We start from the raw sequence: 22,589 nt of genomic DNA on the forward strand, positions 1-22,589 counted from the left end.
AGCCGTTCGCTTTGGACCAAACCATTTCATGTAAATAGGGGGGGGGATATAATTTTAGATATATATATAGTACGGGCATGCCCTAGTAATGGAAATTGGCAAAGCCACACGTTCATGGCGATTATATCTGGGCGTGGCTGGACGTAGTGGGCGTGGTCTATATCGACGTTTGCCCGCCCCGGATGTAGATTGACGTATTAACGGATGGGGCTGGACTTCTCCCGGATGTATTCGACCTTTCGTGCAGTTTAACGTCGTGAGCAAGAGGGGGCGCTCTTTAGTCATTCCATCTTCGGTCATAGCGGCCTTGTGTGAGTGTCGTTGTCGACGCTCAGGGCTTTGTGCTCTTTACCTCAGGAATGTGCAGTTAGTCGGTAATTAATTATAATGTTTGTTGGAGTTTACCTCATGACCTGTAACTTCGTGTGCTGTGCGCGATTTGTGTTCAGAGCACAGTGAGTGTGGCCTACTTTGTCCAACGACCTCAAGTTTTGCCGTACTCGGGCAAATCCTGCCTTTGGACATCAAGACCCCTTTCATGTCCGTTTAAGGTACGTCATTCATTTTGTGTCGTTTATTCAAAATTTGTCGAGTGTATGCTGTTGTGTAATCTGATAATTAGCATTTACTCCCTCGAGGTACATTCCTGCACATTGCATTCACCTCACCTCATCAGCACGTGTGTTCAGCTACCAATCAGCTTGTCTAGCGCTCGCCAAGCGGCCAAAGCACTCGAGCAAGCACCCCATTCGAAACGGTTCATATGGAACTGCCGGCTTGGCGAGCACTAGCAAGCTGCTTGGTAATGAACACATCCCTGGACAAAAGAGGTTACCTGTTCACCATACCTGTGCTTTATCGACATCAACTGACTACATCAGGGTTCATCTTCTTTTTATTTAAATTTCGAAACTCCTGGAAGAGCAGAATAACAACGCGAACGGACAAAATGGGACAATGGATCATCGGCAGAACAATGAACATGTGCATTGAAAACATCACGAGGTGGAGAATTTGTGGGTGAAGGGTGGCAGCAGGGCCTCAACGGGTGAGGTGGAGAATTTGTGGGTGAATGGTGGCAGCAGGGCCTCAACGGGTGAGGTGGAGAATTTGTGGGTGAAGGGTGGCAGCAGGGCCTCAACGGGTGAGGTGGACAATTTGTGGGTGAAGGGTGGCAGCAGGGCCTCAACGGGTGAGGTGGAGAATTTGTGGGTGAAGGGTGGCAGCAGGCCCTCAACGGGTGAGGTGGAGAATTTGTGGATGAAGGGTGGCAGCAGGGCCTCAATGACAATGGGCGAGGTGGAGAATTTGTGGGTGAATGGTGGCAGCAGGGCCTCAACGGGTGAGGTGGAGAATTTGTGGGTGAAGGGTGGCAACAGGGCCTCAATGACAAGGGTGAGTTGGAGAATTTGTGGGTGAAGGGTGGCAGCAGGGCCTCAATGATGATGGGCGAGGTGGAGAATTTGTGGGTGAAGGGTGGCAGCAGGGCCTCAACGGGTGAGGTGGAGAATTTGTGGGTGAATGGTGGCAGCAGGGCCTCAACGGGTGAGGTGGAGAATTTGTGGGTGAAGGGTGGCAGCAGGGCCTCAATGACAATGGGCGAGGTGGAGAATTTGTGGGTGAAGGGTGGCAGCAGGGCCTCAATGACAAGGGTGAGGTGGAGAATTTGTGGGTGAAGGGTGGCAGCAGGGCCTCAATGACGATGGGCGAGGTGGAGAATTTGTGGGTGAAGGGTGGCAGCAGGCCCTCAACGGGTGAGGTGGAGAATTTGTGGATGAAGGGTGGCAGCAGGGCCTCAATGACAATGGGCGAGGTGGAGAATTTGTGGGTGAATGGTGGCAGCAGGGCCTCAACGGGTGAGGTGGAGAATTTGTGGGTGAAGGGTGGCAACAGGGCCTCAATGACAAGGGTGAGTTGGAGAATTTGTGGGTGAAGGGTGGCAGCAGGGCCTCAATGATGATGGGCGAGGTGGAGAATTTGTGGGTGAAGGGTGGCAGCAGGCCCTCAACGGGTGAGGTGGAGAATTTGTGGATGAAGGGTGGCAGCAGGGCCTCAATGACAATGGGCGAGGTGGAGAATTTGTGGGTGAAGGGTGGCAGCAGGGCCTCAAAGGGTGAGATGGAGAATTTGTGGGTGAATGGTGGTAGCAGGGCCTCAATGACGATGGGCGAGGTGGAGCATTTGTGGGTGAATGGTGGCAGCAGGGCCCCAACGGGTGAGGTGGAGAATTTGTGGGTGAAGGGTGGCAGCAGGGCCTCAACGGGTGAGGTGGAGAATTTGTGGGTGAATGGTGGCAGCATGGCCTCAACGCGTGAGGTGGAGAATTTGTGGGTGAAGGGTGGCAGCAGGGCCTCAATGACGATGGGCGAGGTGGAGAATTTGTGGGTGAATGGTGGCAGCAGGGCCTTAATGACAATGGGCGAGGTGGAGAATTTGTGGGTGAAGGGTGGCAGCAGGGCCTCAACGGGTGAGGTGGAGAATTTGTGGGTGAATGGTGGTAGCAGGGCCTCAATGACAATGGGTGAGGTGGAGAATTTGTGGGTGAAGGGTGGCAGCAGGGCCTCAACGGGTGAGGTGGAGAATTTGTGGGTGAAGGGTGGCAGCAGGGCCTCAATGACGATGGGCGAGGTGGAGAATTTGTGGGTGAATGGTGGCAGCAGGGCCCCAACGGGCGAGGTTGAGAATTTGTGGGTGAAGGGTGGCAGCAGGGCCTCAACGGGTGAGGTGGAGAATTTGTGGGTGAATGGTGGCAGCAGGGCCTCAACGGGTGAGGTGGGGAATTTGTGGGTGGGTAGTAACAAATGATAGAGCCTACAACTGGTGGTGGGCAGCAGACTTGAAATCCTGGAGGGATGGACTCAGGAAGGCATTTCCAGTGATTGAAAAGAGGGGTATTAAAGAAATGAGGTGAGCGATGTGTGTGGACTGGATGGGCGAACAAGAAGGTAATGAAGAATAGTAGTTGTGTTAGATATTATCCTCACCTTGTTTCCCACGAGGTGTGTGTGTGTGTGTGTGTGTGTGTGTGTGTGTGTGTGTGTGTGTGTGTGTGTGTGTGTGTGTGTGTGTGTGTGTGTGTGTGTGTGTGTGTGTGTGTGTGTGTGTGTGTGTGTGTGTGTGTGTGTGTGTGTGTGTGTGTGTGTGTGTGTGTGTGTGTGTGTGTGTGTGTGTGTGTGTGTGTGTGTGTGTGTGTGTGTGTGTGTGTGTGTGTGTGTGTGTGTGTGAGTGACATGGAGGGGTAGGGTCGTATGGATGAGCGTGAGGGTGGAGGGAGTAAGACCAAAACAGAACTGTTAAAAAGTTATGGCCGCTAATGCAACCTGCATGGAACCTCGAGTATGGGAAACATGGGAAGGAGCAGCACCAGTCCACCGAGTGAGGCACATTCCATGACGCTTTGGATGAAGGCTTTGTACGTCATTACCAGATGAGGAAGGCAAAGGAAAGTCTTGGCTCTGCCGATAATTCCCAGAGGAAATCTAGCTTGGAGATGTGATGTGCCCAAAAGAGGTTGTGCCTGATCATGAGGCCGAGGAGCTCCAAAGACCTCCCCAAAAGACATCCCAGAGGCTGACCACACAAACTTTTGGATTTACCTGGGCCAGTCTATATGCAGGAACAAAGTGAGAATATGGTTCCTTTTTGCATTGAAAGACCAGCTGCAAGGAGATAATATGCTTTTTCAAATCGGTTTTTACTTGCAAAATCGAAGATTTTTTTCAAGTGTATTGGTCGGTCAAGTTTTAGGTCAAGTTTTATTACTTGGCAAATTTTTTTTTTTTTTTTTTTTTTTTTTTTTTGCAAGTATGTTGATCGTGTGTCCGCCCGCTCGTGTGTCCGCTCACTTATACTTGCCTGCAGGTCAATTTTAAACCGATCTTCACAAAACTTCAAGTCGAAAAGATCGACTGGACAACCCTCCCATCTACTTTCTCAACAATCCTCTCCAAGAAGTTCTGTCGCTCAAGCTTTTGGGGCTCACTATCTGCCATGATCTTTCTTGGGAAAACCACATTTCCAAGCTGGCCTCCAAAGCCAGTCGCCGACTGGGCATCCTCCGTCGTGCGAAGTCCTTTCTAGGCACACCTGAGCTCCTCACCACATACAAGGCTTTCATCCGCAGCTCAATGGAATACTGTTCTCCCCTATGGGCCGGTGCTCCTGCCTCACACCTAGCTCGGCTTCACGCTGTTGAAACCAAAGCTTTCAGAATCATTGGAATCTCCCGTGATGAAGCTATCTCTGAGGGCCTTTCACTCACTCACCGCAGACAGGTTGGTGGTCTTTCTGTCTTCTACCGACTCCTCTCTGGCCTTGCCCCCCCAGCTCTCGCTGGGCTCTGTCCCCCAAATATTCCTACAGGTCGCACAAGATCTGCCAGCAACCCTCTGATGGTGAAACTGCCGAAATCTCGGCTCTCTGTTCACCTTCACTCTTTCATTCCTCTTTTCTCCCACCTCTGGAACAAACTCCCACACTCCCTTCAATCCCACTCCTCCCTCCAGGTCTTTAAAACAGCTGTTCACCACCATCTCTTATCTTCCCCCATCCAAAACCTTGATCTTTTCTACCCCCACTAATTCACCCCAGATCCACTTTGTTTGAAATTCCAACTTCTTTTCTGGAAGTCCTGGCAGTGTCCATATGTTTTATACCTCTCCCACCCCCCCTTCCCATGCCTCCCCCCCCACCCCCAAAGCCCTCTCCCTCCCACAGATCTCTCGATGTCTCCATGTCTCTCGGTCCCTGCTCTCAAATGTTTGTGTCCTTCCCCCTCTCTCCCCATCTTGTCTACCGCTCCCGATGTTATATGTTTTTTGTGTCGGTTTGTCTTTCTGTGTGATTAATGTTCGCTCTTTCACGAGCCTCGATCTTGTATACAAAAAAAAAATGGTGGAATTCGTGGTCTGACAAAATCCTTTATGTATTTGAGGTCAAAAGGTCAACAGGCCAAAGGTGAACCACTTTTTTTCAGATTTCTAATATCCTCAATTTTCATCCGATTGACTTGAAATTTGAATAGGATTTACATATCGGCTAACTGAATTCAACCACCAACTATTTGTGAGATCAGCTTCGGCCAAAAAGTCAACATAGGCCAAAGGTCAAGTACTATTTTTGAATTTCTAAAATCCTCAATTTTCATCTGATTGATATGAAATTTGAAAAGGATTTACAGATCGGCTAACTGAATTCAACCACCAACTATTTTTGAGATCGGCATAGGCCAAAATGTCAACATAGGCCAAAGGTCAACAACAATTTCAAATTTCTAAAATCCTCAATTTTCATCCGATTGACTTGGAATTTGAATGGGATTTTTATGTCGACGAACTTGATTCAACCACTAATTCTTTGTGAGGTCAAAAGGATGCTCTACTGAGTGCCATTCCACTTTGTTCTGTTTTGCCAAGTGTCGCTCTACGAGTGATTTTTCATTCTGTCTATGTCTATCAGTCGCATACAGGTCACAATTTTCACTTGATCTTCACGAAACTTCACCAAATTGCAGAGTTGAGCATAAGCAAGAGGCCTATTGTTTTAGGGTTAAAAGGTCAATTGGTCAACATAGGCCTAAAGTCACCAACTTTGTCAAATTCCTAAAATCCTCAATTTTCATCCGATTGACTTGAAATTTTAAGAGGATTTGCATATCTGGTCACTGAATTCACCGTTCTCAAAATAACGGACACACATCGTTTGATGGACTTTTGAGTACCGGTGCCGTATCATTTGAGTATCTTTCAATCCCTTGCTTGTTCTCAAAAGGGAGGTACAGGCACACAATGGCATACTCTTTTTGAGAGACAGTGAAATATTTTGTCGAACAGATAGAACTAAGCCTGGTGTTGGTTTAGCGGTTAGGGTGCCAGCTCATCCCGGTCGTTGGTTTAGCGGTTTAGGTGCCACTGAATCCCGGTCGATCGCTGAATTAACGCCAGGGGGGTTGACTCAGCCTGTCATCCTTCCGAGGTCGGCAAATTGAATACTAGTTCACTGGTAATTCCCTATGTGTTGCAAAAGGCGACTAACAGGGTTGGTGGCAGGAAGGGCATTCGGCCATAAAACATTGCTTCAAAAAGGGGACCACGGTGCCCCAAAAAGGCCAACCCCTGCTCTGCGGGGGAAAATGGCCTCGAATGGTGGTTCTTCTTTCTTGAACAGACAGAACCCATACTAGGTGGTTCATGAACGAGCACACTACCACTCTGCGCTACTAGACTACCACTGTGCGCTACTACACTACCACTGTGCGCTACTACACTACCACTGTGCGCTACTACACTACCACTGTGCGCTACTACACTACCACTGTGCGCTGCTACACTACCACTGTGCGCTGCTACACTACCACTGTGCGCTGCTACACTACCACTGTGCGCTGCTACACTACCACTGTGCGCTGCTACACTACCACTGTGCGCTGCTACACTACCACTGTGCGCTGCTACACTACCACTGTGCGCTGCTACACTACCACTGTGCGCTGCTACACTACCACTGTGCGCTGCTACACTACCACTGTGCGCTGCTACACTACCACTGTGCGCTGCTACACTACCACTGTGCGCTACTACACTACCACTGTGCCCATGGTAGTGTCGTATGCAGAGGTCATACTACTACTGTGCCCTACTACACTACCACGACGCCCTACTTTACTACCACGTGGCCGTGTCATTTGAGTATCTTTCGATCCCTTGCTTGTCTTTCATGAACTCCGTCTTATGGAGCCATACATCTGACTTACTTAATGACGCATTCCTGCTACTCCTGTTGTTCCTCTTGTCCTCTTCGTACACCCTTTGTTTTCTGTTTTTATGTATTCTGCTGTCCCGACCCCACAACGTACCCTCTATTTTTTATAATGTCATCCGCGCACTTTGCCAACCGACCATGACCTCTGTGTGTGCGTGTGTGTGGTGTGCTCGTGTGCCTCCAGGTTTGCAAAAGTGATATGAACAACACAGGACGAGGGGAAAGATAATTTTTATTTTGACTTGGAAAGAGCAATTCTTACGATCCTTGATCCTTCAGTCAGCGGCATAAGTTTAACTTCTGGTGGCTTCCTTTTAGCCTTCTTAAAGATATAAAATTAACTTGATGATTTCTTTAAAAATAAAATAAAATTGTAACGATGATTGTTGCACCATTGAAAACAATGTTAAGGTGATTATGACAACTCGATGCTTTGTTGTGTATCAGGTGACAGTTTAGGCAGCTGTGTGTACGGAATAGGCACGATGCCTCGCAAACGCAGCCGTTCTCCATCCGAACCACGCTTTTGGTCAAGCATGCACAAAAGGCAGAGGTGAGATTCACGATCTTGCTTTTCTGGCCCAACCCTCCATCTCCACCAGCTGCCTTTTTCATATCTTCACCCTCTGTCATTTGTGATTCACTGTGTCCATTCTACAGACCTTGAGACCACATGACATTTGCTTATCTCACGATTATTGATTGGCGGTCAAGCCGGACTTGGCCTTAAAGGCCAGGGCCGGCTTGTACATCATGACATTGGCTGTCAAACTATAGTCGTCATCTTTGCTCAGAATAGGGCTCATTTTCCATGTCAAGGTATGCTCAAACCTTCAATTGTGTTTGAGCATACCTTGATAAGGTAATTGATCCTGATTCTGGAAATGTTCATTGATCTTTAGCAACTTCAGCAACAATTCCAAAGACCGCTAGCAAGCTGCTTGGTAATGAACACACCCCTGGACATAAGAGGTTACCTGGTTCACCATACCTGTGCTTTACCGACGTCAACTGACATCAGGTTTTATCTTCTTTTTATTTAAATTTCGAAACTCATGCAAGAGCAGAATAACAAAGCGAACGGACAAAATGGGACAATGGATCATCGGCAGAACAATGAACATGTGGATTGAAAACTTAATGAGGTGGAGAATTTGTGGGTGAATGGTGGCAGCAGGGCCTCAACACAACTGAAACTAGAACGTCACTCAGTGGAGCGCATACTCCTGCCGTGGGTGAAGTTGGAATAATACGTTTTGTTTAATATCCCCTCTCCCCAAAACAATAAATGAAAAAGAAAGTAGGCCCTAACTGTCAGAGAATTTATTTTGATGTATCTCGGAATTGGAGGAGAAAAACATCATTTAAGAATAAGAATTAAAGCTTTAATGCAGTAAAACAGAAAAAAAAAATTCCCAAAAAAATTCCTGGATCCGGAATAATATCCTGAGCTTCACCAAAAACTAACCAATTCTTCCTTATCCCAAGGGCAGTCATCCCACCAACGTTCATCCAAATCCGTTCAGAACTTTTCCAGATATCTTGTTCACAAACACATGAACATACGAACACACATAGTCACATGAAAAAGTAAGTACACCCCATGTAAAGTTTTGACTTTTTCAACATATTTCAACATACAGCTATTTGATCTTCATTTCAACAATATTGATAGATAAAGAATGAATTGATGAATGAATGATCGTTTTAAGGCCATTTTCCCCGCTAGAGCGGGGGATAGCCTTGCGGGCCCCATGACAATCATGGTTCTCTGTTTGAGGCAATGTTTTATGGCCGGATGCCTTTCCTGACGCCAACCCTTAGTTGCCTCTTACGATGCGCAGGGATACGGTGTACCTATTCTAAACCGGGGTGCACACCAGGATCATTCATCCCAGCAAGCTGGTACTCAATTTGCCGACCTCGGAAGGATGACAGGCTGAGTCAACCCCCCTGGTGTTAATTTAGCGATCGACCGGGATTCGAAACCAGGATCCAAGGATCCCAAGCCGGCACCCTAACCGCTAAGCCAACACCATCTATCAATATTGTTACGGACACGGCTAAAGATGTTGCTTGACCGAGCGGAATGGCCGCCGTGTTCGTACAGTTAACCCGATTACCCCGAACGTTGGCCAAATCGCGTCACAGATATTCAATTGGGGAAAACTCTAAAGCGATCGAATGGAAAGAGGAAGAAGAGGACGAAGACGTACAGAAGAGGAACAGGATTTATTATTTATACCACACAAACGAAAAGGAGCAGTCAAGGTTATTTACAGCAGGTGACACAGTGCAAAGATTAGCTTATCTAACTGGCTTACTTAGACCCAGACAGACCACGGACAAACGGACAAGGCTGACTCACACAGGGATTGATGGCAGGTAGACCGATGGCACAAGGTGCACCTTGGCTCGGGGACAGGATACAGCTCAGTCTTTGGGAGGTCTTTCTTAATGGCAGAGGTCTCTCGGCGCTCGGAGGGTGCGTCCTTTCTCCTTCAGCTCTGCGCGCATCTGACGTCACCACTCCCTCTCTTGCGCATGCTCAACGGGGAGTGACACGCCCTCGGCTGGTTGGTTCTGCCCCACCTGGGGGGCCGGTCCGCCGCTTCCATTGGGTGCGGGGATTACCGGGCTCCGCCCTTGACGAGGGGCCGACAGGGAGCCCCTGTTTGTTAACCCCGTCGAGCACATGGCCAACCAAACCAAGCCAACCAAGCCGGAGTGAGGACGCGCACTCCCCGCGCTCGTGGTTGTTGTTGTTGTTGTTGTTGTTGTTGTTGTTGTTGTTGCTGCTGTTACTGAGAACTGTGAGGAAGCGCTGCGGGGAGGTATTGGGAGGTCCTAAACTTCCTAACGGTGCCATACAATCACATTCTGGTGCAACGAAGGGTCAGAATAAATGGAAACGAATCCTTAACTGAAATAGACTAGGAATAACTAGCAAGATGTCCTATAGTTGTCTACGTGAGATGCGGTGGACCTGGATGCGACATTTAATGGGGGGAAATAGGGGGAGGTCGGGTCTACAGAGTGTTGGTTACAGAAAGTGGGACTAGGGATTGAGGGATTGGGGAGAGTTGGGAAGTATTGAGGAAATAGGGGAATATTTACAAGCGGATATGGATGGATGCAAATCCCATATCCGCAACAATATTGATAGATAGAGGTGATATAATATAACAAATATCATGAAACATTTACATTTTGTAGTCCATTGTATAATTTAAATAAACATGAATGCAAATTTCACATGTGGAAAAAGTAAGTACACCCCTACATTTATCACTCCTTCAAATATCTAAAATTAGAATCAGGTGCACCAGCTCAGGTGCAAATGATTAGAACATCGTTACAGAGGATCTTGGAGGAACCTGTCTTATTTAAACCTCAGACATTTAGTTTGGTTTTCTCTTTGTTGTTGAAGTGTGCGGCATCACCATGCCTAGATCAAAAGAGCTCTCTGAGGCCGTCAGAAAGAAGGTTATAGATGCCTACGAGTCTGGGAAGGGATTTAAAAAGATCTCAAAACAATTTGAAATCGATCATTCGACTGTCCAGAAGATCATCTACAAGTGGAGAAGATTCCAAACAACTGCCTACTTGTTCAGGCTAGGCCGCCCCAGCAAGTTCAGCCCGAGAGCAGACTGCAATATGCTGAAAGAAGTCTCGAAGAACCCCAGAGTGTCATCACGGGACCTACAGGTAGCTCTTGCCACTGTTGATGTCAAAGTGCACGAGTCTACCATGAGAAAGAGGCTGCACAAATTTGATCTACATGGGAGGTGTGCCAGGAGGAAACCTTTGCTGTCCAGAAAGAACATCAGGGCAAGACTAAAGTTTGCCAATGAACACCGAGGCAAAGACCAGCACTTCTGGAGCAATGTGCTCTGGACAGATGAGTCAAAGGTAGAGCTATTTGGCCACAGTACCAGAAAACATGCTTGGCGAAAACTAAAGACAGCATTTGACCACAAGAACCTGATACCAAGCGCAAAGCATGGTGGTGGAAATATTATGGTTTGGGGCAGCTTTGCTGCATCAGGGCCTGGGCCGCTCACCATCATAGAATCCACTATGAATTCTTCATTGTACCAGTGGGTGCTTGAGGATAATGTGAGGCCATCTGTCGGAAAGTTGAAGCTCAACCGAAGGTGGACCTTGCAACATGACAATGACCCTAAACATACCAGTAAATTCACCAAGGAATGGCTGAAAAGAAAGAAATGGAGGGTTCTGGAATGGCCAAGTCAAAGCCCGGATCTAAATCCCATCGAGATGTGGGGGGATTTGAAACAAGCTGTGCATGCAAGAAACCCCTCAAACATCGCACAGCTGAAATAATTCTGCATGGAGGAGTGGGCAAAAATTTCTCCCAGTCGATGTCGGAGACTGGTAGACAGTTATAAGAAACGCCTACTTGAGGTTGTTTCTGCCAAAGGGGGCAATACCACCTATTAGAGCCAAGGGTGTACTTACTTTTTCCACATGCGAAATTTGCATTTGTTTATTTACATGGTATAAAACATGGGGAGGTGCATGGTATAAAACAAATTGACACTTCTAGGAATTTCAGGAATTAAGTTGGAGATTGAAAGAGGTGGATTTGGGGTGTTTTAACGGAGCTAGAAAAGATCAAGGTTTTGGATGGGGGAAGATAAGAGATGGTGGTGAACAGCTGTTTTAAAGACCTGGAGGGAGGAGAGGGATTGAAGATAATATGGGAGTTTGTTCCAGATGCGGGAGAAAAGGGGAATGAAAGAGTGAAGGTGAGCAGAGTCTTGGTTTTGGTAGTTTCACAAGAAGAGGGTTGCTGGCAGATCTTGTGCATCCTGAAAGAATATTTGGGGGATAAAGCACAGACAGCCGGGGGAGCTAGCCCTGAGAGGAGTCAGTAGAAGACAGAAAGACCACCAAACCTGCCTGTGGTGAGCGAGTGAAAGACCCTCAGAATCAGCTTCATCGCACGAGATTCCAATGATTCTGAAAGCTTTGGTTTCTGCAGCGTGAAGTCGAGCGAGGTGTGAGGCAGGAGCACCGGCCCAGAGGGGAGAGCAGTATTCCATCAAGCTGTGGATGAAAGCTTTGTATGTGGTGAGGAGCTCAGAGATGCCAAGGAAGGATTTCACATGATGGAGGATGCGCAGTCGGTGACTGGCTTTGGAGGCCAGCTTGGAACTTTGATAGTGAGACCCAAAAGCTGTGATTGGGATTTATCCGAAAGATGCTGCCCATCATAATTTGGAGAAACCTTTGCATCATGAAGATTGAAGTATACCAACGATGCACATCATCTTTTCATCGTTTAACCTTGCATTTGATAAACGTTGGTTTTGTGAGAACAATAAAAGGAATGCAACAACAACACTTAATGGCGACGCGTTGGTAACGCCACTGTATGATTTTTGTAAAACTTGCTACTACGGTAGGGCCATCATGTATTTTAGGCCTATGGATGCAGCATTCGTTCCCACATGTCAGCATAGTAAATTCATATTGGTTGCAAGTGAAGGCACGCCGGCCTGAGCCAGCGCAGGTGAGCATGCATATGTGGACATGTCTTTGAGGGCTGAGGGCAAAGTCACGAGTGCTGTGTCAGAGTAGTTTGAGGAGCAGGAGAAACGGCTGCTGATCTGCGTCACCTTCAGAGAGCATCTCAGATAATAATAAAGAAATCGATTCTAACCTTGAATCCGGTCATTTTTCCTGTTTGGTCTCCAAATCTGGTTGCTAGCTTTACCCTCTGCGTTTCGTGAGGAAGTTAAATGTCCCACGGAGTCTTGTACTAGAATAGGCCCTTTCTGCTCGAAGTGGCATCTAGATTTCTACTCCTGCGAAAATTACTGGTTTTAAAGGCTAGACTGCTTTTGAGTGGAAAATTTCTCCTTTTCTTTCATATATCTTCATCTTTCCTGGATACCTCCATCTTGTTCATGGCACTGTTGATTCGCATTAACGTACTGCTGATATCGCAGGTGTGCTTGCATAAAATGTGTTGTAGAAGTGAGTTATTACCTCTGCTGTTGTCATAGTCATCATTCGTGTAAAATGATATCTGCTTCGCTGGAGTTTTTTTTTTTTCCCCTAAGCTCTGTAAGGTAATAGCTCCTCAGAGGCAATGGCCAATCCCTTCCTGGGCCAGGTAATCTGTAACCATCTGTTTCACTTTGCTGTCTCTGGCTGATTCGATGATATGATCAAACTGCTGAAGCCTGGTAAGCGTGCTGTGCTGAGGTTTATTGTCTGGATCTAGAATGGTATTTCCTTGCTGAAAACCTTTCAGCCTTGGTGTTTTGCTTGTAACCACGGTCTGTATGCACTGCAGGTGTGCTCTGTGTAAGGTAGGTGATGTCTATTTGTGTAGTCCTCTTTTGTTGCTACGGTAGGATCTTGTGTTTTGTGCATCTCTATAAACCTGCCTTCACCTCCGTGCTTGCATACGTTTTGACATCGTTGATTGTTGGTTTATAGACAGCTTTGGGAGTCTCTCCATTCGTCATACACCACGTCTGGTTAAATGCTTTAACCCATATGTTAAATATAACCCATATGGCGGGTTGCTTAAGGTAATAATTTAAGATGATAAAAGGAAAAGGAGCATGCAATGTACCCGATCATCGTGGTATGTTTGAGGACCATTGGACGCTCTTATGTACTGACTGACGGATTGCTGTTAACTCTTCTTCTAGCAGACATATCCTTTAACTCTGTCTCCAGCACTGACAGCACATCACCATTTCTCTGTTAGTTTGTTCATTATTTATTTTATCGTAGTCCTTATTTGTAAATAAGCCAGTGTTTACATTGCTACCTCAGCCCCCAAAGGAGGATGACGTTATGCTTTCACCCCTGTTTCTGGTTGTGAGCATGGTACGTCAAAGTTATGGACGGATTTGGAGGAAACTTGATGGGCAGGTTGGGTGTGACAAGGAAGGATTGATTCAATTTTGATGAAGATCTGGATATGGATTCGAGAATATTTATATATTTTAAAGTGATTCTTCACCATTGAAAGATGGGGCCAAAAACGATTATATAGCATGATATCTCAAAAAGCTATGGCTGGATTATGACAACTTGGTGGATGAGTTGCGTAGGTGACACGAACAAGCCAATTCGATTTCGGTTAAGGTTTGGATCCACATCCAGCCTATCGGTGGAATATAAAACGCAAACTGTTCAGCCTGGCAGTTGTTTGCACTCTACCGAGCGAGTGCCGTTTGAGTTTATTGATGCGTGAAGATTAAAAGTCTTTCATTTTGCATTACCAGACTCTGTAGTGTTGTGGTTAGAGCATCCAGTCTACTCGTGTCTGGTATGTGCTGCTTCCTTGCTTGACGCTCAGCATTTAAGAAGGATGGAGCATGGGCAAACAACCATAAGTCGGCAATCATTGCGCAGTTGTTGTTGGACCTTTTTAATGATTATTTATTTGTTTTTGATTGCATTTGCCATGTGCAACCAACAACATTGGGGATACATGAAATATGTAGCACCTTTTTCTTTTTTTTGACCAAGTGTTCATTCCCCTGGGGTGGGGACTTAGGTCCTCATAGAGGTCAAAAATGGAAAATAATGTTTAACTCTAAATTTGATATTGGACATTCTAGGTGGAACTTTTCCCCATCTTTCAAATTTCCTTTATGTGGGAAGCGTGGGGAGTTGTGCTCATTAAGGGGGTCTATGGGTGGGTGGGGGGGGGGGGGGGGGGTGATCCCTCTTCCCCCAAAATAGGTATTTGCCCTCTTCCCCGAAACTGCACATGTGATGTTAATGAAGTTTGGCCATAAGCTTCATATCTGATGCCTAACGAAGGTGTAGTGACATCATCAAAATCTGCGCTCATTACGGGGGTTGGGGGTAGGGGTGGGGTTGGCTCCCCCCAAAATACGTATTTGCTCGCTTCTCCGAAACTACACACACAAGAAACTTGCCGACAACCTTCATAATTGATGCCTAACGAAGGTGTACGGGTCGCATAAAAATCTACGCTCATTGAGGGGGTCTTTGGGAGGGGTTTTAGCCCACCAAAATAGGAATTTGCTCTCTTACCCGAAACTACACACAATGTTGATGACACTTGCCGACAACCTTCATATTTAATGTCTAAGGTGTATTGACCGCATCAAAATCTGCGCTTATTAAGGAGGTCGACAGAGGGTAGTGGGGGGGGGGGGGGGTCGGATGTTGGCCCCCAAAATAGGTATTTGCACTCTTACCTGAAACAACACACAATTTTGATGAAACTTGGCCACAAGCTTTATATGTGATGCTTAGCGAGGTGGTACTGCCCGCATCAAAATCTGCGCTCATTGAGGGGGTCTACGGGGAGGGGGGGGGGGGTGGAGTGGGTGGGGAAGTGGGTTTGTGGGGGGGTTTGAGTGACTTGCTCCTGATCCCACAGTCCTATTTTTCTTATCTAAGGATGGTGATGAATAAACATGTGTTGTGCATATTCCAATCATCTGCTTTGTTTTCTCAGGTCAAGATCTCGATCCTACTCACGCTCACCAGTTAGAAACTCTCCTCCCTATTACAGTCAGAATCGCTACAGGGGTCGATTCCCAAGACGGCCATACTTGAGCCGTGGTTACCGGCCTACCAGGATATATCGTGGCCAAGGCATGTTCCAACATCCGCGGCCATTCCACCCACCACCTCCGGATCATTCACCACCATATGGCCCTCGTTCCCGATCTCGCTCTCCATTCTACTCACCTCATTCACCGCACCCTGGGTCTTATCGGCATGGTCGCTCAGCTTCGCCACCACGTCGGCCTCCACCATACCATCCCCGTGAGCCACCACAACAGCAATTCCAACGGAGAGCATCGCCTTCTAGCTATAACGATAACCCACCACCAGTTCATCGTCGCAAACGAGATAAATGTATTGAACCACCCCTTCCAGAGGGTTATTCCTCTCCGAGGCAAGACTATAAAGAAAACTACAGACTTGAGGTGGGGCACTTCGCAAGTGGAAAACGTTCTTTGTCACCTCCAATGACACAACCTCATGGCCCCTCAAAACAAAGCTCCAGCAAGAAGCGTAACCCAGCAACCCGGTCCCAAGTTAATCTCGTCCACCGCAAACACCCAGAAGATTGTGAAGTCCACGTTGTAAAGCCCAAGGTTAAGGGAGAGAAAGTGCCTCAGGACAGCCTGCCAATGCAAGGTAGTTTGAGTCCTGTGGTGCACTTGTTGCCCACGCAAAGTCCTCGAGGTTCACCTTCGATTCAAGCCCCAAAAGAGATGGGCCAACGTAGTCCAGTGCACTGTCGCTTTGGTGCCACCATCATCCCAGGTGTAGGCCCAGTACCGGATCATGATGGCCAGGCGCTCTTGGAGCCCATTTCAAAGAGGTATGATCCAAAGAATTTTGATTCCCTATTGTCTTTGCACAATGTCTTATTTTTATACACGTATTGTTTTTCCAAAAACGGGGAAGGATACCAGGGAGAAAAATATAGTTCAATATCGAGGTTTGATGGTGCACGATAAATGCACAGAGAGAGCAAATGTACGGTAAATGATAGAGGACATAAAATTCTGCCGTTTCTGCGTACGTAAGAAGGTGATGACAAACGGACAGTTCGTGTTGAGGTTATTGACGCATGTAATGACGAGGGATCTGTATGTATGATATAGTGTGGGTGTGCTTGGCAAAAAAAACCTAAAGATAATCATATTTACATTTCTCCTCGGGATCCTTCTGCTTGGGTAGTTCTTGTGTTTACCGTTCTCACCTGGTTTTGTCTGGTCTGTTTGGTTTTACCTGAAAACCATGACGATATTTTTACAGGTTTTTTTTCACTTTTCTCTCCCGATCTAGCCTTGGTGTCCCAGCAGGATGAGAAGGCAGACCTTGCCGAAATGCTATTTCTTTGTCATTAGAGGAAAAAAAAAAATAGTGTTTAAATTCGCAATACGAAGCTATTTGAGCAAGGTAAAGTATCGGGCAAGAAACAAAATTGAGACATCCTGACACTCCTGGTTTCGACGGACCTAGCCTTTGCCTTTGTCCAAATGAATCCATCAACCTTGTTGGCTGGGTACCAACTACTCGGGGTGTTGATGCTTCGATGTGCAAGTGCTATAACGAAGAACAAACGGGTTACGACGAAGAATGGGATATTCGTTGTGACAAAATAAAACGAAGACCTTCGAAGCCTTGATGCCTCTGACCGATACATTGATGTGAATGATGTGATTGAATCAAAGCCTCTGCAACCGGAAAAGACTGCTGATGCCATATTCACCAATGTCATTTGTTCAAAGGAAAATGAAAGAGAGGAAAAAATTATTTCTGAAACTGCTTTAAATTTACATTTATTCACTTTAAATTTACATTCTGCTGCAAAAAAAAAAAACCGTTGACCATGATGCAAGAGAAGCAAAAGAAAGGGATTATTTTGCTTCTTTTTAGATATCTTTCAACTTAAAGTCCGTTTTTTTTTTTTTGTGGAATGCAAACTCTGCTCATAGATGAGTTAGACCATAGAACGGATTAGCGCATAACAGAGCAAGAGCGACAGTATAAAGGGAGGGGGGAACCTACCGACAGCAGCATTGAAGAACAAAAGAGATGGAGACTTGGAGAAATAAGGGCTTTGGTGAAGAATGAGGGGCGTGTGGAGGAAGCAGGGTGGACAAGATGAATACAGCTCCGCAAACTCTCTGGTGGTAAAAACTGGAAACTTGGAAAGAAGTGAGTGAGCTTGGGGAGGCTTAACGGGTGTAGAAAAGATCATGGTTTTGGATGGGGGAGATGGCGGTGAACCACTGTCTTGAAGACCTGGAGGGAAGAAATAGATTGATGAGAATGTGGAAGTTGGATCCACAGGTGGGGGGAGAAAGAAAAATGAAAGGGTTCTGGATTTTGAGCAGTGGATTCTGGATTTTGGGGTTTCACCAGAAGTGGGTTGCTGGCAAGACCACACGTGCTCTGCAAAAACCTGGGGGTGGGGAGGGAGGGGTCGGTGAGGGTCTGTCCAGATTGTGCCATAAACCTTATTGGCTGAATACCAGTCACTTGGGGTGTACTCCATCAAGCTGAGGATGAAGGCCTTCCAGGTGGATTAGAGTTCAGGTGTACCAAGGAAGCTCGACTTTGCACGACGGAGGATGCCCAGCCAGCGATTGGTTTTGGAGGCAAACATAGAGATGTGGTTTTCCCAGGAAAGATCATGGCTGACAGTGACACTCAAAGTTTGAGTGACTGAACATCTTTCCGAGGATTGTTGAGAAAGTAGATATAAGGGTTTGCCAGACTGTCCTTTCAGAGAGAGTGCGTGAGATTTGTTAGGATTTAAAAACGTATTTCGCAAGTGTTTGACTAGCTTTTAGTTCTATCAAGGTCTGCAAAAGGGAACTGACTGTTGCCTGCTTATCTGAAGGCTGAGGGATGTCACGGCAGAGGATGGAGTCATCAACAAATATATAAAGACGATTTTCTAGAGTCTGAGAGATCATTGATTAATATTAGGAATAGGACTGGGACCAGAACACTGCCCTGGAGCACTCTACCTTTGGGATCATATTTTGCATCTTGTTTCTGTAATGTGGTGATGCTGGCTGATTTCTAAATTGATTGAAGATGATCTAGGGCAAATGATAAGGTGAACAGAGCAGACAGAGGATGTGCAAGAGCAGTTTTTGAGGACATGTCTTCCAAAATTACTTGAGTTGGTGGTGTCTGAATCGAAGTTTTTGGAAACAAACTTCAAATTTTGGTATTGAGGATTATCTGAGGTTTCCATTTTTAAATGGAATTGATAAGTGCCACATAATAACCCATATGGGTGGTAGGAGGAGGAGGTGGAGAAGGAGAAAGAAGAAAGAAGAAAGAAGAAGAAAAGCTCATTTTTCTAACGCTGAGTGCTTGGTCTCACCATGGAGAATATTTTAACAGTTTCTTTGTTTGAAACTACAACAGCATAGACACCATCTGCAATGCTAAAAAATTGCAAATCTATTTTTGGATCCCTCATTTCTGACAACCAAGAGCCTGAAATGGAACATCATGAAGTATGATTAATTTCAGGACGAAACGCTGTTGAAGAAAACGGTATCGGCCAAGGAGTAACTTGGAATAACTCGAATGTACTTTTTGACTTGAAAATGCTCAAGTTTGCTGCTTTTGATATCCTTCATAAGGAAAGGCAGAAACAAGATGCGATGGATGGAATAGGGAGAGCAGCAAAACAGGAAACCTTTCGAGTCACTGTGAAGACAAATCTAATTGAGGAAAAATTGAAGAAAATTAGATTCCAGCGTCACTTTCACTGAAAAGGAAATGAAATATTGTTTTGAGTCCTCAACATGGAAGTGCTGTTTGTATTGGAGGTTCACCTGAAGCAGCTAAAATGGCCTACCAATGGATGTGTGCTTGCAGCAAGGCCCAGTTCCTAGCTGTGTATATTCCTGAGCATGGCTCATGCAGGTGAGCACGCAGACAATGGTAAAACACCATTCCACATCTTGTTCCAGTGTAATTTGGCTCTGTTACTAAGTATGCTTTCCTGTGATTGAATCCTTGTTAACATTTTTTGTGGCTACTGCTTTTGATCGGGAAAAAAAACAGTTGCTTACTCCCACTGTTCAATGCCTCCAGCAAATTCTGCTGTTCATCTATCCCCACCCAACATGCTGGTCCATCTTGCTTCTCAGCTCATATTACCTCGATCCCTGGCACATGCAATCAGCCACTCAGCCTTTTCACCCTCCTGCCACCCTATGCAGCTATCCCAACATCACCATCGTTCAGCGCGTTGGCTCCTTGTTGCGGCCATTCAGCACGTCGGCTTCTTCCCCTAACCGTTGAGCGCGTCTGCTCCTTCCCCTGGCCGTTCAGCGCGCCCGCTCCTTCCCCTGGCCGTTCAGCGCGTCGGCCCCTTCCCCTGGCCGTTCAGCGCGTCGGCTCCTTCCCCTGGCCGTTCAGCGCGTCGGCTCCTTCCCCTGGCCGTTCAGCGCGTCGGCTCCTTCCCCTGACCGTTGAGCGCGTCTGCTCCTTCCCCTGGCCGTTCAGCGCGCCCGCTCCTTCCCCTGGCCGTTCAGCGCGTCGGCCCCTTACCCTGGCCGTTCAGCGCGTCGGCTCCTTCCCCTGGCCGTTCAGCGCGTCGGCTCCTTCCCCTGGCCGTTCAGCGCGTCGGCTCCTTCCCCTGGCCGTTCAGCGCGTCGGCTCCTTCCCCTGGCCGTTCAGCGCGTCGGCTCCTTCCCCTGGCCGTTCAGCGCGTCGGCTCCTTCCCCTGGCCGTTCAGCGCGTCGGCTCCTTCCCCTGGCCGTTCAGCGCGTCGGCTCCTTCCCTTGGCCGTTCAGCGCGTCGGCTCCTTCCCCTGGCCGTTCAGCGCGTCGGCTCCTTCCCCTGGCCGTTCAGCGCGTCGGCTCCTTCCCCTGGCCGTTCAGCGCGTCGGCTCCTTCCCCTGGCCGTTCAGCGCGTCGGCTCCTTCCCCTGGCCGTTCGCGTCGGCTCCTTCCCCTGGCCGTTCAGCGCGTCGGCTCCTTCCCCTGGCCGTTCAGCGCGTCGGCTCCTTCCCCTGGCCGTTCAGCGCGTCGGCTCCTTCCCCTGGCCGTTCAGCGCGTCGGCTCCTTCCCCTGGCCGTTCAGCGCGTCGGCTCCTTCCCCTGGCCGTTCAGCGCGTCGGCTCCTTCCCCTGGCCGTTCAGCGCGTCGGCTCCTTCCCCTGGCCGTTCAGCGCGTCGGCTCCTTCCCCTGGCCGTTCAGCGCGTCGGCTCCTTCCCCTGGCCGTTCAGCGCGTCGGCTCCTTCCCCTGGCCGTTCAGCGCGCCGGCTCCTTCCCCTGGCCGTTCAGCGCGTCGGCTCCTTCCCCTGGCCGTTCAGCGCGTCGGCTCCTTCCCCTGGCCGTTCAGCGCGTCGGCTCCTTCCCCTGGCCGTTCAGCGCGTCGGCTCCTTCCCCTGGCCGTTCAGCGCGTCGGCTCCTTCCCCTGGCCGTTCATCGCGTCGGCTCCTTCCCCTGGCCGTTCAGCGCGTCGGCTCCTTCCCCTGGCCGGTCAGCGCGTCGGCTCCTTCCCCTGGCCGTTCAGCGCGCCGGCTCCTTCCCCTGGCCGTTCAGCGCGCCGGCTCCTTCCCCTGGCCGTTCAGCGCGCCGGCTCCTTCCCCTGGCCGTTCAGCGCGCCGGCTCCTTCCCCTGGCCTTTCAGCGCGTCGGCTCCTTCCCCTGGCCTTTCAGCGCGTCGGCTCCTTCCCCTGGCCTTTCAGCACGTCGGCTCCTTCCCCTGGCCGTTCAGCGCGGCGGATCCTTCCCCTGGCCGTTCAGCGCGTCGGCTCCTTCCCCTGGCCGTCAGCGCGTCGGCTCCTTCCCCTGGCCGTTCAGCGCGTCGGCTCCTTCCCCTGGCCGTTCAGCGCGTCGGCTCCTTCCCCTGGCCGTTCAGCGCGTCGGCTCCTTCCCCTGGCCGTCAGCGCGTCGGCTCCTTCCCCTGGCCGTTCAGCGCGTCGGCTCCTTCCCCTGGCCGTTCAGCGCGTCGGCTCCTTCTTGTGGTCGTTCAGTGTGTTGGCTTCTTCCCGCAGCCGTTCAGCACGTTGGGTCCTTCCCTCCACTGCCATTCAGCAAGTCGGGCTTTCCACCGCCGCTATGCTGCGCATTGGCCCTTCCCTCTTCCTCTGTTCCGTGCGTTGGCCCCTCACAGCATCGTACTTGTTTTGTGTCACATTTGCCAAATAATTTGAATTGCTACCTTATACCAGGGCCAGTTTGCTGATGGATGAACGCCAGGTTTCTTTGGACCTTGTCCACGCATGCAAGAAGGATGTACAAAACCAGGCTTTCCGCTCCATCTTCGACCACATACAGGTTTCTTTTTTTTTTCTTTCTTTTTTTCTATGCTTACATTTACCTTTCATCAGTATGCTGTCAAGCTTGGTGTTGGCTGAACAGTTAAGGTGACTGGCTTGAGAACTTGGGGTCTTGAGTTTGAGCCTCTGTCGTGCCATTGAAATAACACCAGGTGGGTTGACTCCACCTGTTATCCTTCTGAGGTCGGCAAAATGAGTACCAGCTTACTGGAAACGGGGCACTGCATCAGCGGCCCAGCTGCGCTTCCCGAAGTGATGCAACCAGCAGCCACATGCTGCATACAAAACAACAAATATAGTGTCGGCTTTTTCAGGCTCTAGTTTGCAATACAAATGAGCTCTGGATTTTGTTTTGCAGAAGCCTCCCAATATTGAGGGGAAATGTGAAAAGGAGAAATTTGCACAGCATGTTGTCTCACTAGTACATAACCCTAAAGGTGAGTGTACACCTCGAGGAAGTAATTTGCTGAAAGGTAATCAATTTCACGTGCATTGTGGTTTTGTACTTTGTTACCCTCGCGTGAGGAGAAGGTATTACATTTGAGTCGGTTTGTTTGTCCGCACAGAATAAATATGATTTTCTCTGCAACCTTTGGTCCGATTGACAGGAAATTTTCACCATTTCACCAAATATGTTGGTGATGTCATAGGTGCTTTATAGGTCACTCCCCTTTATAGGTCACTCCCCTTTATAGGCCACTCACCGCTCCCCTTTTTATATATTTTGTTTGTCTGATTTTTTTTTTGTGATCAATGTTAGCTTTCACGAGCCTCGATTCTGTATACAAAAAAAAAAATATGAAAAGACACTAACGTCCATTATGACGTTATAATTCGACAAGCACAAAACTTCATCCGATTAAGATGAAATTTCTTGAACGTCATCTCGGGATAAATTGGTGGAGGGGAAAAGAATAATGTCATCTGTCACGTGGTTCGGCCGCCATATTTGTTTTAAAACAAAAGCCTTAAACACTGAGAACACGTCCTGGCGAGGGTCTGCAATCTGATTGCGCTTTCT

The 22,589-nt window shown here is 48.2% G+C and overlaps 1 protein-coding gene across 5 annotated transcripts in view; it reads left to right on the forward strand.

Moving 5' to 3' along the window:
- Positions 1-210: 210 nt before the first annotated feature.
- LOC137423608 (uncharacterized) overlaps positions 211-22,589 on the forward strand; it is a 62,872-nt gene continuing 40,493 nt past the window's right edge. For 2 of the 5 annotated variants that reach the window (XM_068110950.2, XM_068110953.2), the window contains exons 1-7: positions 211-311; positions 450-551; positions 7,207-7,312; positions 15,245-16,123; positions 19,156-19,203; positions 21,461-21,566; positions 21,927-22,005. In XM_068110950.2, coding sequence (XP_067967051.2) covers positions 7,245-7,312; positions 15,245-16,123; positions 19,156-19,203; positions 21,461-21,566; positions 21,927-22,005 — 1,180 coding nt within the window. In that variant the 5' untranslated portion in view covers positions 211-311; positions 450-551; positions 7,207-7,244. Of the gene's footprint in view, positions 312-428; positions 552-7,206; positions 7,313-15,244; positions 16,124-19,155; positions 19,204-21,460; positions 21,567-21,926; positions 22,006-22,589 lie in introns of those variants that run through there. The other 3 variants (XM_068110952.2, XM_078773994.1, XM_068110951.2) reach the window with 2 other exon arrangements.

This window comes from Myxine glutinosa, chromosome 3 (genome assembly GCF_964187855.1).
Source record: "Myxine glutinosa chromosome 3, kmMyxGlut1.1, whole genome shotgun sequence".
NCBI classification, from domain to species: domain Eukaryota; kingdom Metazoa; phylum Chordata; class Myxini; order Myxiniformes; family Myxinidae; genus Myxine; species Myxine glutinosa.